The sequence below is a fragment of the Eubalaena glacialis genome, chromosome 3, assembly GCF_028564815.1.
Source record: "Eubalaena glacialis isolate mEubGla1 chromosome 3, mEubGla1.1.hap2.+ XY, whole genome shotgun sequence".
NCBI classification, from domain to species: domain Eukaryota; kingdom Metazoa; phylum Chordata; class Mammalia; order Artiodactyla; family Balaenidae; genus Eubalaena; species Eubalaena glacialis.
In genome coordinates this window covers 96,210,511-96,224,740 of record NC_083718.1, presented here as the reverse complement: position 1 = coordinate 96,224,740, position 14,230 = coordinate 96,210,511, and the positions used below count along the sequence as shown (strand labels likewise).

Below are 14,230 nucleotides of genomic sequence, written 5' to 3'. Positions count from 1 at the left end.
CTTTGCATTTGCTGTTCCCTCTGCCTGGAATGCTCTTCCCCAAGAAACCCACATTCCTTCAGGTCTCTGCTCAAACGTAACCTTATCTGAGAGGCCTGTCTTAACCTTCTCATCTAAAATAGCAACTCTCCCTTGCTCTACCCCGTCTCACACTCAGCACCCCCAATTTCTCACATCATGCTTTATTTTTCTCTGCAGCATGAATTGCTGCCTGATAGGACACATGTATGTATGTATGTATTTTTCTATTTACTGTCTGTTTTCCTCCACTAGAATGTAAGCTCCACTGGATCAGGGGTTGTTTTCTTTGATGCTGTATCCCCAGAGCCTAGTAGCTACTCAAATATCTGTTGGATAAATAATCAAATGGAGGGATACTTCATGGGTAGGGGGGCTTATTTATGGCTCTCTTTGTGCTCCTCCCTGCCCCAGAGTCTGCAGTGGGAAGCCTGGCCAAGTAGCCAATAGTGAAAGACAAAGGCTTCAACTTCCCTTGCAAGAAAGCCCCAACTCTGTTAGACTGACGTCAGAACCAGAGAATGCCCTGCTTGGTCTCCCCATCTCCACCCACCCACAAATATCCTGTCGGACATGACCATATAACCAACATTCAGATAGCACTTTCATTGGTTCTCACAATGGGCAGGAGATGGTTAACAAGTGAGAAGATTGAAGATGGGTAAGGTGGGGTACAAACCTGTTTGGTTGAACAGATATATATGGAGGCCTAATACATACCAGACCCTGTGCTAGGCATGGATCATACCACGATCTTTGGAATAGAGACCTGCCCTTGAGGAGCTCATATCCTGGGGGAAAGACACTTACACAAATAAAGTTAACAAAATGTGGCAACTGGCAAGACAGAGGTATGCAGGGGCTGCAGTGGGAGGCGGGAGGAGGGGCACGGAGCTCCTGGAGGGCTGGGAAGGTCTCCTGGAGGAGACGATGTGGGCTGTCTCGAAGGGTGATGGGGGTTAGCCAGACACAGAGCAGAGTGAGGGGTAGTCTCTGGGTGACGGGAAGAGTGTGAGTAAAAGCCTCTTTTCTGACCTTGGTCTACTGCTCTTCCCACCCTCTCTTGTTTTGGTTCAAAGGAAGAGAACTGAGTCTCATTCAATTCATTTTGTCTGTACCTTATGTAGGGCTGACATGCCATCATAGTACCTGTGTATTCTCAGAGCCTACCATGCTGTCCGGTACACAGTAGGCACCCAGTAAATGTTGAATGAATGAATGATTCCTTGTTGGGATGCAGGTTTCTACTCTTAGGAATTTCAGCACCAGAAAACTGTTGGTTAAGAAATGTCAGACCGGGCTTCCCTGGTGGCGCAGTGGTTAGAAATCTGCCTGCCAATGCAGGGGACACGGGTTCGAGCCCTGGTCTGGGAAGATCCCACATGCCGCGGAGCGGTTGGGCCTGTGAGCCACAGCTACTGAGCCTGCGCGTCTGGAGCCTATGCTCCGCAACAAAAGAAGCCACGATAGTGAGAGGCCCGCGCACCGTGATGAAGAGTGGCCCCCGCTTGCCGCAACTGGAGGAAGCCCTCGCACAGAAACGAAGACCCAACACAGCCCAAAATAAATAAATAAATAAATAAATTAAAAAAAAAAAAATGTCAAACCAAGAAAAAGACCCTGAGGTCATTTATTCCCCGTAAGTGCACTCTGACCAGATCTCCCTGGGCAGGGACCCACCACCATCAAAGGTGGCCACCGTTTGGCCAGTGTCCCACACCAAGGCATTTGGAAGGTGGGAGGAGGGTTGGTGGGCCCCCCAGAGGCAGTGGATGATGGTGCAGCCAGAATTTCAGGAATTGAAGGGTTAACAAAACCACACCTCTGGTTGTCTCCACTGGGGGAGCCTGATCAAGTACCCCATTCTGTGGAGTGCCTGTGCTGCTCTCCAAGGCCCGGCTCCCAGTCTCCGGAAACCTCAGGCAGGACCCTTCCGGGATTATGCTTTAAAGGGAAATGCAAATCATCTGGAGGCTGCTTTTGCTTGGAAGAAGTAAAAATCGATTCTGTTTTCGTTAAAGTGATTTTTGGACACTGTCAAAAGCTCTCTCATCTCAGGACACTGGGTGAAGACAGGCTGCCGGTCTCAATTACGTAGCCAAGCCAACCGGGCAGGAGCGGGCCACCTCATCAGGAGCGACGCTGCTCCGCTGCTCCCTGCCCTTCCCAGGTCGAACTCTCCCTCCCTAAGATATCCAAGAGCAGCCTCACCCCATCCAGGCCTGGAGCTGGTCCTCCGTGGCCCTGCGGATGCTTGCTCACAAAGCTTCCCTCCCCTCTTCCCCACGCCCCACGTGAGCTTCACCCACGGACTGGCCCAGGCAGTCCACCCAATGGCGATGTCAAGCAAAGTCAAATAAAATGAAGAGGGAAAATCTGCTTTGAAAAAGTCTGTGACATATAATACATTCCCAAACTCGATGTGTTGGTCTTATTTAATATTGGGAGTTCTGTATTATCCCTTCCCTCTGTTAACTGAGATAACTGAGGATTTATTTTATTTACAGCATCCATTATGAGCACGGAAATTAATCCTTTAATGGTGAATGTGGGAGCTCAGCTGTCAAGGGGGCACAAGGGAACCCTGGGCTGGGCACAGGTGTCTTTCCCACCAGCAAAGGAGGTGGCAAAGGAAAGCCATCCTCAAGCGTTGGTGGCAGCTGGCCTGTTATTGTCCTGTGTGCTTAAGGTATTTTGAGAAATTAAATAAATGGGAATAATTGGCTCCAGGAGATCCCTCCCTGGAGGACACCTGAGTAACTCATCAGCGGATCCTGGGAAAGCAGGCAGAGATGGCAACCAGAGCCAGGAAGAGCGAACTCCTTCACTCGGCACGTCAGCCCTCAGCCAGTCAGTCAGCCCTGCTCTGCGAAGGAACTCAAGACAGTCTCTCCAGACTGGAAATAGGAAGCAAGGGAAGGTTTGGGCGGGGAGGGTCTGGAGACTGGAAGAATCGCTGGGAATTGTTGGAAGCAACCGGACAGAACATGGAACGTGGCAGAACACTGGCCCTTGGTATCGCACAGCCACTTGGGGCTCAAATGCCAGTGAAGAGAAAGCAAAAGACAGGCTTTCTGGAATGGTCGAACAAGCTTACAACTAGCCAGTGAATGAGCTCAGGACAGAAACCAGCCGAGGAGAGGAAAGGTTTCCAGGGTCTGGTGGGTAAGACCTCCAATAAGGGCAAGAAGACCCACGCAATGTAGCAGAGCACGCCAGTCAGCGGGGACCACACACCGGGTGAAGGCTGCCGTCCTCTCTCCCTGGGGCCAGGGCTGGGGCAGACACAAATCTTGGGTCCACCCTAGAGAGAGGACAGGCGGGTCTGGAAGGGACTGAGAACCGTATCAGACCAAGCAAATGGAAAAGGAGCCCCATTCGCATTGACCCATCCATTTAAAAGTGTTTTTTGCCAAACACCTGCTGTGTATAGCCGAGCAGTGAGCCTGGTGATGGTTCCCACTGCCAACTCAGGTCAAAGTCAAAGCAGCCCAATCCAGCATTGGGCGACACCAGTCAGGGTGGAAGGGAAGAAAAAGCCTGCTTTCCCGTTACTTAACTTAAGTTAAGGAAGATATAACTAAAAGGCTTCTTTTCTTGTTCTTGCCCGTGAGTCTTTCCTCGCCGAGGCTAGACATCTTGATGCACGGGGAAGGGAAGGGTGACGAGTCCACAGTGCCCACAGTCAGGGGGAGCATGCTTCTTCCCACGCAGGTATCCTGCCCTTCCTCTTTGTCTCACTCTCTGGCAGAGTCTTCTTGCTTTGCCCCTCCCGCATTCCCGAAAATAAATGTGAAGCCATGACTGTCCACCCCCTGACACTGGACTCGACCTTGATTCTACAGAGTGAAGGCTAAAGGAAATCACTGGTCTCCCCAATGACAGTAAAACACTGGATTTTGCCATGAAAGCAGCCATTAATTTCCAAGGCAGAACTTAAACTGGCCAGAAGGAAATGTTTTATTTATAAATTCCCTGTGTGCCTAGTGAGGTGTCTGTAGTACTCACTGCACTGATGCTTTCTTTCTTCAATAGTGATACGACTAGAATAGACTATGACACCCTGAGGCCATAATAAAAAAAATAACTCTGAAGGGCTGATTTCCACCTACGGGCCCTGATGGTAAGGAAACAAGTAGAGGGGGGAATGAGAAGAGAAAGGGTTCTGGAGACAGCCAGACTGGTATTTGCAAAGCAGCACTGCCCCTTAGCAGCTATGTGACTACAGATATTTACTTAACCTCTCTAAGCCTCGGCTGCTGCATCTTCAGAGTTGTATAGAATTCTTCCTACCCTGCAAGGCTATTGTGAAGACTGGAAGAGATAACATATGCAAAGTGTTCAGCACACTGCTGACACGTAGTAGACACACATAGGCTGTTATACTAATAAAAAGTAACGGGCAGGTGGTCCCTGAAGTTTCCACTGATCTCCTCTGAAACGGTCCCACTGTAACTCTGACACCCATCCGTCTGTCCTGTTTTCTCCCCACGGTGGTCCTGAGGCATCACTCTGGTGTCATGAGTCCCACCAAGGGGCACTTGAGGGCACTGGACAGTCAGAGCCATGTCAGAGCGCAGCCATGGAGGTCCTGGCCGTGGGAGCGGTCCCTTTCAGGAAAGCGAAGGGATGGTCAGGTTAGCACAGAAGCAGCAAATGTGCTTCCTTCTCCATGACACGTGGCCAGCTCTCCAGCCCATTTTAATCCCTAAATATTCCACTGTGCCAGGAAGCCACATCCACCCACTGAGCCAAGAGAGGCAAGGTCAAAGGACCAGACTTTCTTGCCCATTTGGGTGGGAGCAGCTATTTGGAGGCTGCATGTGTGTTGGAAAGGGAGGAAGGGGCAGGGTGGCCTCTGTCAGATGGACAGAGGTGAATGGAATGCCCCCATTGTGGACAGTGACACCCCTCGCCCTCCCCCTTGCTACTCCCTCCCATGTGGCAGAATGACAAATGTAATCATTTTAAAAGGTCCCATCACCTGCTCAGTCATTCCCAATAAGCACATGCGGCGCTATGGAAAAACCGATACCAGTGTCACAGGGTTTCAGCCAGGAAAAAAAAAAATTGAATCACCAGAACGCCACGAACTGAATTGTCAAACACCAAATAAAAAGCTTCATGAATTCTCCATCAGCAATATAACGCTTCCTGGCCTAAGCAAATATAGACCCAGCATATGAATCGTGAAGGGATTCTGCATTAGCCTCAACGAGTTGCAATGGCTGAAGCAGCAACCCCTAAGAAATACACGTCTCCGTAAAGCTGCCTTCATTGGCCCTAATCCTGTTAGGGTGAAGATTGTAATCTGCTTCCTCACCCCCCATCCTCTGATGGAAATCTTCACATCCCAGTACCGCAAATACATTTTGGTGACCTCAGCTGCAGAGGGGACCTCGGGGAGATGGAAGAGACAGAGTCACCTGTGACCTCGCTGAGCGCCTCTCCCTCCCTCTGATGATATTGCTGCCACTGTGTCTGACCACATGATCCATTCAGAACATCTCACAATCGCCCAGGAAGGCCGGATCATTCCATCACAGAGTCAGGCTGAGAAAGCAAGACTGCTGTTCCTTCAGTGAGAAAAAACAAATCAGGTGCCCCACTTTGCAGAAAACCCAGGTTCAGAGTCCCTTAGAGAAAGTCTGTTCAGAGCTACTGAACCCTTGAGCATCTGTGGCAGCAGAGAAGAAAAGTAAGGCAAAAGAGAAAACAGCCTGCAAATACACGACAAATGAGAAATGCAGGAAGGATCCAAAAAGAGTGTTCTAGGTGTCTTCTGTTAATGGAAATCTGTACCCTCCTGACAACACTCGCTGAACTTCTCACTGTCTTCTTCCTTCCTGCTACGCTGTTTTTCTCCTCAAGGCAGCCCTTGCAAGCACAGATGCATATAAGCATGCAGCAATCACCAATCACCTCTCCCCCACCACACACACATACACAGAAGGCATGGCTGAAAAAAATAAATGGTGATTTAATTTTCCGTGTTTTGTAAAATACATGCCCCCCCCCCAAAAGAAAACTCAATTCCGAGACTTCTGTCCTCCCCAAACAAATCATTCATGTGCCTTCCTCTTCTGATGAGGGGCTTCCCTTGCTCCTACAACTTGGAGAAGCGACTCCATCCTCCTCTGCCCAATCCTGATACCATCCAAAGCGTCATCGTCAATCCAACCTCCGCCCTTCTCCAGTCCAACAGAGCAGGACTTACCCCAGTGTGGTCATGGTGACGATGGTGTACCAAAAAGAGGCCGGGATGCTCGTGAACTTGCTGGCAGAGGAGCCCTTCTCGGCATAAAACATCACAGTGGCAAAGATGATGATGGCCATGGTGAGGGAGAAGAGGAGGAAGCCGAGCTCAGAGGCACAGCTCTTCAGGGTGTAGCCCAGGATCCGCAAGCCCTGGGAGTGGCGGGAGAACTTGAAGATCCTGAAGACGCGGAAGACCCGAAGCGTGACGAAGGCGCCCGACACGTCCTCATTGTTGGTCATTACCAGGCCGATGTAGTAGGGCATGATGGCCACCACGTCGATGATGCTCATCACGCTGCGGATGAAGCGGTAGCGGCTGGGCGCCGCGAACAGCCGGAGGAGGTACTCCACCGTGAAGATCATGACGCAGGCGGTGTCCAGACAAAAGAAGGCCACCGAGTAGCGCTCGCCACACGGCAGCTCCTTGCTCCCCGGCACCGTGCCACACGGCACCGTCTCCACCACGTTGGTGATGACCGAGACGGCAATGAAGAAGCCAGTCACGTAGTAGAAGACCAAGGCCAGCGTGCTGGTGTGCGGGTTCTCGAAGGCCCGCCACATGGTCTGGCGGAAGCTGAGGGAGGGCATGGACTCCTGGTTGTTCTCCGAGTCGTTGTCGTCCATGAGCCGCTCGGCGTTCTCCCTCTTGCGGTCCTTGTACTCCTCGTAACAGCAGTCGCCAATGATCTCGGGCAGGATGCCATAGAAAGCCAGCTCGTCGTCGTAGGCGGAGATGCACTCGTAGCGTGGGTAGTGCAGCTTGCCTGTGCGATAGAAGTTGAGGACGCAGCGGAACACTTCTGGATCCCGGTCGAAGAAGTACTCCTTGGTGTCCTCGTTGAAGAAGAACTCCTTCTCCGTGCTGCCCAGCAGTGTGTCCGGGTAGCGCTCCAGCGTGGTCCGCCACGTCTGGAACCTCCGCCCGCTCACGTTGAGGACGATCAGTTCATCCTGCCGCTTGTTCTTGTCTGCCGGGGCGAGGGGCATGGGGCAGTTGGCCACCGGCATCCACCCAATGGCCGCAGCCCGCGCGAAGGGCAGCCAGGCTGCGACTCCGGCCGCCATGGTGACTCCAGCTCTTGGGCGGCCACTGCTCCGCCACCCCGCACACCAGCTTGAGAGTTAGTTCAGCGACCCCTGGAGACAGGAGGAGAGAGCGGAGAACCAGTGAGTCCCTGATTGGCCCCCCGGGTGGGAAATGGGACACAGGGAAGGGTCATCGGTAAGTGAAAGAGCAAAAGTCTGGAAGGCAAGTTAATGGAACTGAAGTCACCACCAAAGAGAGGGGACTTGATTCTTTCCCCTCCCTTCGCCGGGAGAGCACCTAGCACCCACCGGGCCGTGCAGCAGTGTGGGATCACCAGAATTTGTTGACTGCCTGACAAACTGTCAAGTTCCAAGAGGGCTCAGGAGCATTTGGAGGGAAAGCGTCTTTAGCAGAAAGATCTGGGAAGACGTGGGTAATAATCAGCTCCGAAAGGTTATGGCATTATTACGAATTTAAATTGGGAGAGGGCAAATGAGTTCTCATTAAATGAATTTAAAAGTGGGATAAACATGCTAATTTTTATTTCTCTCTTCACCCACTAGGGTAATCAGGAATGGCATGTGGATGAGGGAGATCAGGTAAACACATGCTTTCCACTCTTCATGGGTGAGGAGGCTGGGGCTGCCCAGGTCTGGACAATTCTCTGAGATGGCAGGTGACCACAGTAGACCCAGGATTTGGTGGAGTTCTGTCCCCGAGTCCCATGCAGAAGGCTGACTCTGGTGGAGCGCTACTCTGGGACATCCAGCAACCTCGTGTCTAATCACTCCCTCAGAGCCATAATAGAAAGATGTGGCAGAAGCTGTGAAGCCGGGGTTCCTCCCCCACCTTGCAAAGGACTCTTGGATTCTTGGTTCACCTGCCTTCCATGCATTGTCCCTCTCCCTCCCAGAGGAAGCTGATCCACGCTTATTGCCATCTCCAGACTCCTCGCCTCCCGTCTCCATCTGCCCACCATCCATAACTCCCTCGGGTTATATAACAATACTCTTTCCCAAGCCAGCCTCTTTCACCTGGCCTCTCTCCACCCTCAGAGATTCCTCCAGAGCTGGGCCACCTCGGCCCTTCACTCACTGCTCTCTGAGCCACGCTGAGTACACACTTCCCCATCACCTGCGTGGATGGAGGGAACAGTGGCGCAGAGAATTATATTTGGCTTTGGGAAACAGATTTACCTTCCCAAATCTGGCTTTTTAAAGATGATAGTGAAATGACTCTGCAATCCCAAATGTATACCATCTGTGGGGAGACATGTGGTGACACAGAAACACGCGTAACAGCAACAGGAAATTGTTTGGGGTTGACACTCATTTTCCCAGATCCTAAACTGATCACACAGAACCAATCCAGACTCAGAATTATTTGGACCCTCTGGAATTCAGCTGGTTTAAAGAAATGAGGCAGAGGGTGAGTCTTGTAATGGGATTTGATCTTCATCTTTCCTTGTAACTCTGCTTGCTTCTCCTGACTCCCAACTCTTCTAGGTTTTCCAGATCTCTACCCCCTCTCATTCCTGAGCCACCACGGACTTTCCCACCTGGATGCCTCTGAAACTGGACAGGTGTCAGCTCAGTCTACCTCCCTGCAAAAAAAGCTGCTCTCCACCTTTTGTCCACAGCATCCCTAACCCCGGGCCTGTCGCCTTGGCCATCTTCTTCACTGCTCCACCCAAAGAGGTGCCAAATAATGAGACAGGAGCTCTACTGCCCTCATTAAGGCCTCACTTCCTTCAGGCCTCCTTCCCACTGGCCTGCTTGTCTCTCATCTCCCCCGCTCCCCGACCCTGTTTCTCCTGTTCCCAGTAAATCCATTCTGCTCAGGGGAATCTCCCTAAGCAAGATTTCCCCACAGCCTACAAAATCAAGTCCGAACTCTTTGGCGGCATTCTGGCATTTCCATAAACGGATCCCGGTTTATCATTCCAGCCCCATGTCCCACGCACCCATCCTAGACCACAGACGGGCTCATGCGCAGCCCTTGTGGGTTCTGTCTGTGGGCACTCTTCCTTTCTGTTGGGAATATCCTTCCCCTTCACCCAGCCCTCCTGTTAGAATTCCACCTGTGCCTCACTCTCTCTGTGATGTGCCTTCCTCTCCCCACTCTGAAATTCTCTCCTCCTTTGGGCTCTCGGCACTTTGTTTGCCCCTCTTCCCTAGCACCTATCACCATCTCGCCTGGATTACAGACACTCGCTGCGTGTCTTTTTAATCATCATAGCCAACAATAATTGAGCACTGACTCTATGCCAGGCACTGCACTGTCTCCTGTGGATCATCTCATGTAATCCTCACAGCAACCCCAGCAAGAAGTCTGAAATTCAGCAGTCTGCCAGCTGGAAAGGGGCAGAATGGGGATCCCACCCCGGGCAGTCTGACCCCACACCACATGCCCTGAGGTGCTGTGCTACACTGCTTCTCAAGGTCTTCCTGTAAGAAGAATAGTAGCTGATGTTTACCGAGGGCTGACTGCCAGCCAGCACAGTACTGCATGCTTACATGGACCACCTCAATCCACCCCACCAACACCCCTAGGGGGCAGACACCACTGTCGTCCCCATGTTGCAGGTGAGGAAGATTAAGTATGAGGAGGTATAACTGGCTAAAGGATGTAATAATTAGGCAGAGCGATTTAAACCCAGGCAGTTTCAACGTGGAGTTCAAGGGTATAGCCATGTCTCTTCTCTGCTTTCCCCATCCCACACTAAGCTCCTTAAGGGTAAAGGCCATGATGCCTCAACATTTACATGACAACTCAGGAGGTAGTGTAGTCAGTGCTCAACCTACTGATGGTAGGTGGGAACCCAGATTATATAGATGTCGTTTGCAGTCCATCGATTTTACTCCATGCCGTGCCTATCAGGAGTTTTCAAGGCTGGGCATTCTCTCTGCAAACACTCAGTAAAACTCTGAAGGTAGATCTGAATAAAATGAACCCAATTTAAGTGCCTCTGACTCCCTGTGGCTCTCAGTGGAGTTTTCCCAAGGAGCCAATCTCTGCCTCAGTTTCCCCCTCTTCGTGCTAAGGAGCATATTCACAGGTCCCTCTGCTTCCTCATAAAGGGAGGTTGATTCAGGTGTCACAGCAGACATCAGGAATGACAATGACATTCCGCTAAATGTCACCACTCAGAGAAGAGTAAAACAGCACAGGCCTGATGAGTTCTTGATTACGGGAACTGAGGAAAGAACAGGGGGATCATTCATCCACGGCAGTGAGTAATCCGCACGCCACTGATGCTGCTGATAGAAGACTTGGGAACACATCCTGTGCATTTTATATCTTTCTTCAGGAAATTTACCCTTATAGCTCCCTGTATTTCCTTTAGGTTACTAGGAGAATTTGTAGTCCCTAAGCACACACTTAGCTAGCTTTTCTAAGGAGCAAGGGAAGTTTGGGAAGCAAGCCTACAGTTTAAACATTGGTGACAAGATAATTCCAATTCAGATTTAGCCAACATTTACTGATCACTGACCATGCAGTGGGCACTGGTTTAAGCACTTTTACAGCAACAGTTAATTAATCCCACAAAAATCCTATGACATGGGCATTTATGCTGACAAGTTTCAGAAAAGGAGCTGAGACTCCTTCAAGGTGACTATGTTCCATGTATATGGGAGTTGACGATTTTCCAATAGGCCACCGATCAACTCACTGCCACATGGCTTTCTTGACCTAGTCAGATACTGCTGTTCCCATGGAAGAGAGCAGGATGTATACTCCCCTCACCCTGTCCCCAGGCAGCAGAAAGCATGGGGTCTGGATGCCCTGCACTCCAGTTCCAATTCTCTCCTGAACTTGTGGAAGCAAGCCACCATTACCCTCTGGGCCTCACAACCCTCATCTGTCAAATGCGATAACTGGACAAGAAAGTGACAAGGAGATCTTTAGCTCAAATAATCCTTGATTCTACTGGATCCAGGACATCAAGCCTGTAGCTCAGGTCTCGCTGAGACCTCTCCATGGCAGTCGCCCCTGCAAAGCAGGAAGTAGAGCATCTGGGTTTGTTGCTGTGGGGACAGAGTTAGTCTGAGCCTCCTTTTAGAGGGCAGTTCTGGGAATGCCTGATGTGGCTAGTGCCCAGAAAAGGGCACACAACCTGCATTGCTTAGAACTCAAGGCAATCAAAGGCCCAGTTCATCCACAGAACCCCTGGCCACCCCCCTGGAGGGTAAAAAGGGCCAGGCTCCAGACCCTGGGCCCTGGACCTCTGACTCTTAACATTCCCGCTTTATCCCAGAATGGAGCTCAGAAAGGCAGGAACTTGAGGGGCTCCAGTGGCAAAGAGTAAGAGACCACTGAGCCAAGAGGTACCCTGCAGCACCCTGCTTGGGCCAGATATGCAGCTGTACACCCTGAGAGGGTGGTGTCCAGTGCTGTTTCACCCTGACTCCCAAGCCTCACTGCCTGCCACCTTCCTCTACCAAGCTGAGCCCCATCACCTTACGCTCTCCACCCCATGCCAATCTCCTCTTCTCCAAGGGCCCTGGGTATTTTACAAACTGCTCTCAGATGAATAATTGAGAACTGGGGTAGGAAGAACAGTCCCTCTCTATCTATCATAAAAGCCTCTGGTCCCAAGGCCAAACTTGGACGCCATGCATTAATCCAGGACTATCTTCCCCAAGAAGGCCAGGCAAGAGCTAGGCTGTCTCCAGAGCTTCGAGCCCTGTTCACCTGGTAAAGGGTACCAAAAAGGGAGGAATTACCCCATTGCTACTTTCTGTGTGAGTGTGTGTGTGTGTGTGTGTGTGTGTGTGTGTGTGTGTGAGTTTTGAAGGGGAGGAAAAGTGTCCCCACCAGATACCATGCCTACGGCCATACCAGCCATACCCTCCACACAAACCCTGTCGGCATGACCCGGCTCAAGCAGGGCTTCTCCAAGGCCATCACCACAGAGCTCACCCCCTGATGGGCACCAACACTTCCTGGAGCCGACCTGGGTATGAATTCCTGCAACAGGCACAACAGTGCGGCCCCATTTCCAGCCAATGGCACTGCACAGGCCTCAAATGCCAAGGTTTTACTAGGACGTGGACGCCTTACAAATGAAAAATCTGAAGCTATTTTTGTTTTTGGCAGAGGAGTTTGACAGTGGGAAAGATGGGGGTGGGGGGAGGATGGGGAAGAGACATTTAAAACAGGTGAGTGCTGAAATGACACAGGCAAAAAAAAAAAAAAAAAAATCCTGGAAAAGGGAAACATATTCGCCTGCTGTAAAAAGGCAGCCCTGTTAACCAACTTCTCTGGAGGAGGTAGAGGGCCAAACGTGGGCAAAGTGACCAAGCAGCCTGTCCTGGGGATCGACACCTAACCTGAGCACAGGCACAAGGCAACAAAAACATCGTGTCACCAAGGTCTGCCCTTCAGTGACCTCAGCAGAGAGCTGGGTGTGGAGAGGCTCTGGAAACTTTTACTTTCCACAATTTTACGACACATCGCTCAGCCCAGAATAGGGCCAGTCTGGGGGAGGAGAAGGTCCTGACAACCCAGGGGGCATTCTCCTGTGCCCACAGGGTTTGCATAAGCAGGCATGAAACTGACAGGGTGCCAAGCTGGGGATCTTGGGGTACAGGCCTGGGACACACACAGAGCTCCTCTTCTCCAGCACTGCCGCTCCTAGGCTGGCCAGGGCACTTTCCTGAACTCTTGTTTTTTCCTCCAGCCTCTTCAACAGCGAAAGGGAACAAGCCACTAATCTTTCTTCCTCTGGGGGTCCCTTGTGTACTTGCATTTTATTGCATTCAAGTAGAGACAAGGAAAAATGAACACATCTATTCCCACCCCTGTGCCAACATGTCCACATGGGGAAAGATACACATGTTTTGCACTGAATTCTTGCTGGCCCAGGCTCCCTTTCTACAGACATTAAATATCCAGGTTCCCTTGAAGTAATGGTACAAAAAGGCGCAAACCTAACCATCACTGTACATTCATGCAAAATACACCATGCACCACATAGCAACCAGGTCTTAAATAGATCGCATTGTACCTAGGACCGCGAGAAAGTTCAGGCACCCTCTCCTAAGAAATACAACCGAGCCTTCTCTTTGCTATCAGATTCCAGGTCCGGAACCTCAGCCTGTTGCTGACATATCACGGCTGCCCGGGATAAAAGCAGAACATCTTGGACTCGATTCAAATGTCAACACTAAGCAAGTGCAGGAATTTAGTTGATTCCAGGTAACTTCTCTGCCCAGTCCCTTCAGCGCCTCATCCCCAGTGTAAACATCTCGCAAAGTGAGTCTTTCGGAACGGCCTCCCCCGGGCCGCGTTGGCCCACGGTGTCACTCAGAGATCTTCCCCGAGCTCGCAGGGTGGAAGCGGCGTCGGACAGGACCAGATGTGCGGGCCCCCAGCCTCTGGTAGGCACACCGCCGGATCGCCCGGCTGGAGAACTTTCTGAAGCGCCCCAAACTGCTCCCTGCTTCCACCTTCAGCCATTTCTCTCCTTCTCCCCTCACAAGGAGCGGGGGACAGAGCGATCCGTCGCCACCTGCCGCCGGATCCAGTGGCGCTGCCTCTGGCACCCCCGAGGGAAGGCAGGCCAATGGAAGGAGGGCAAAGGTTCACAACCCCACCTCCAAACCTCACAGCGCCTAGCTGCCCCGGAGGTGGCTCCGCAGCCCAAGGGAACCGACGCCCCCGGGCCGGCTGCCTGCTCCCCCACGGCGCCAGCCCCACCCCCAATCCTTCCGGCGCCCCAGCGCCCACCCACCCGGGTGCAGGAGTGGGAGGGTGCCGCGTGGGCAGCCGGAGCAACAGGCGTGGGAGCAGCGCTCCTCGCACTTCCTGGCTCCTGAAGGCTCGGTCGCGTCCCTCTTACCTTCGGCGAAGCGAGCCCCGGGCCCCGCACCCCGCGCCTCGCGCGCGCGAGGAAGCTGAGGCCGGGAGCCGGGGGCCGCGGAG

At 52.0% G+C, this 14,230-nt stretch overlaps 1 protein-coding gene across 2 annotated transcripts in view; it reads right to left on the bottom strand.

The window, feature by feature from the left end:
• KCND3 (potassium voltage-gated channel subfamily D member 3) overlaps positions 1 to 7,451 on the bottom strand; it is a 221,582-nt gene extending 214,131 nt beyond the window's left edge. For both annotated transcript variants that reach the window (XM_061186173.1, XM_061186175.1), the window contains exon 1: positions 6,236 to 7,451. In XM_061186173.1, the coding sequence (XP_061042156.1) occupies positions 6,236 to 7,341 (1,106 nt within the window). In that variant the 5' untranslated portion in view covers positions 7,342 to 7,451. The remainder of the gene's footprint in view (positions 1 to 6,235) is intronic.
• Positions 7,452 to 14,230: the final 6,779 nt, after the last annotated feature.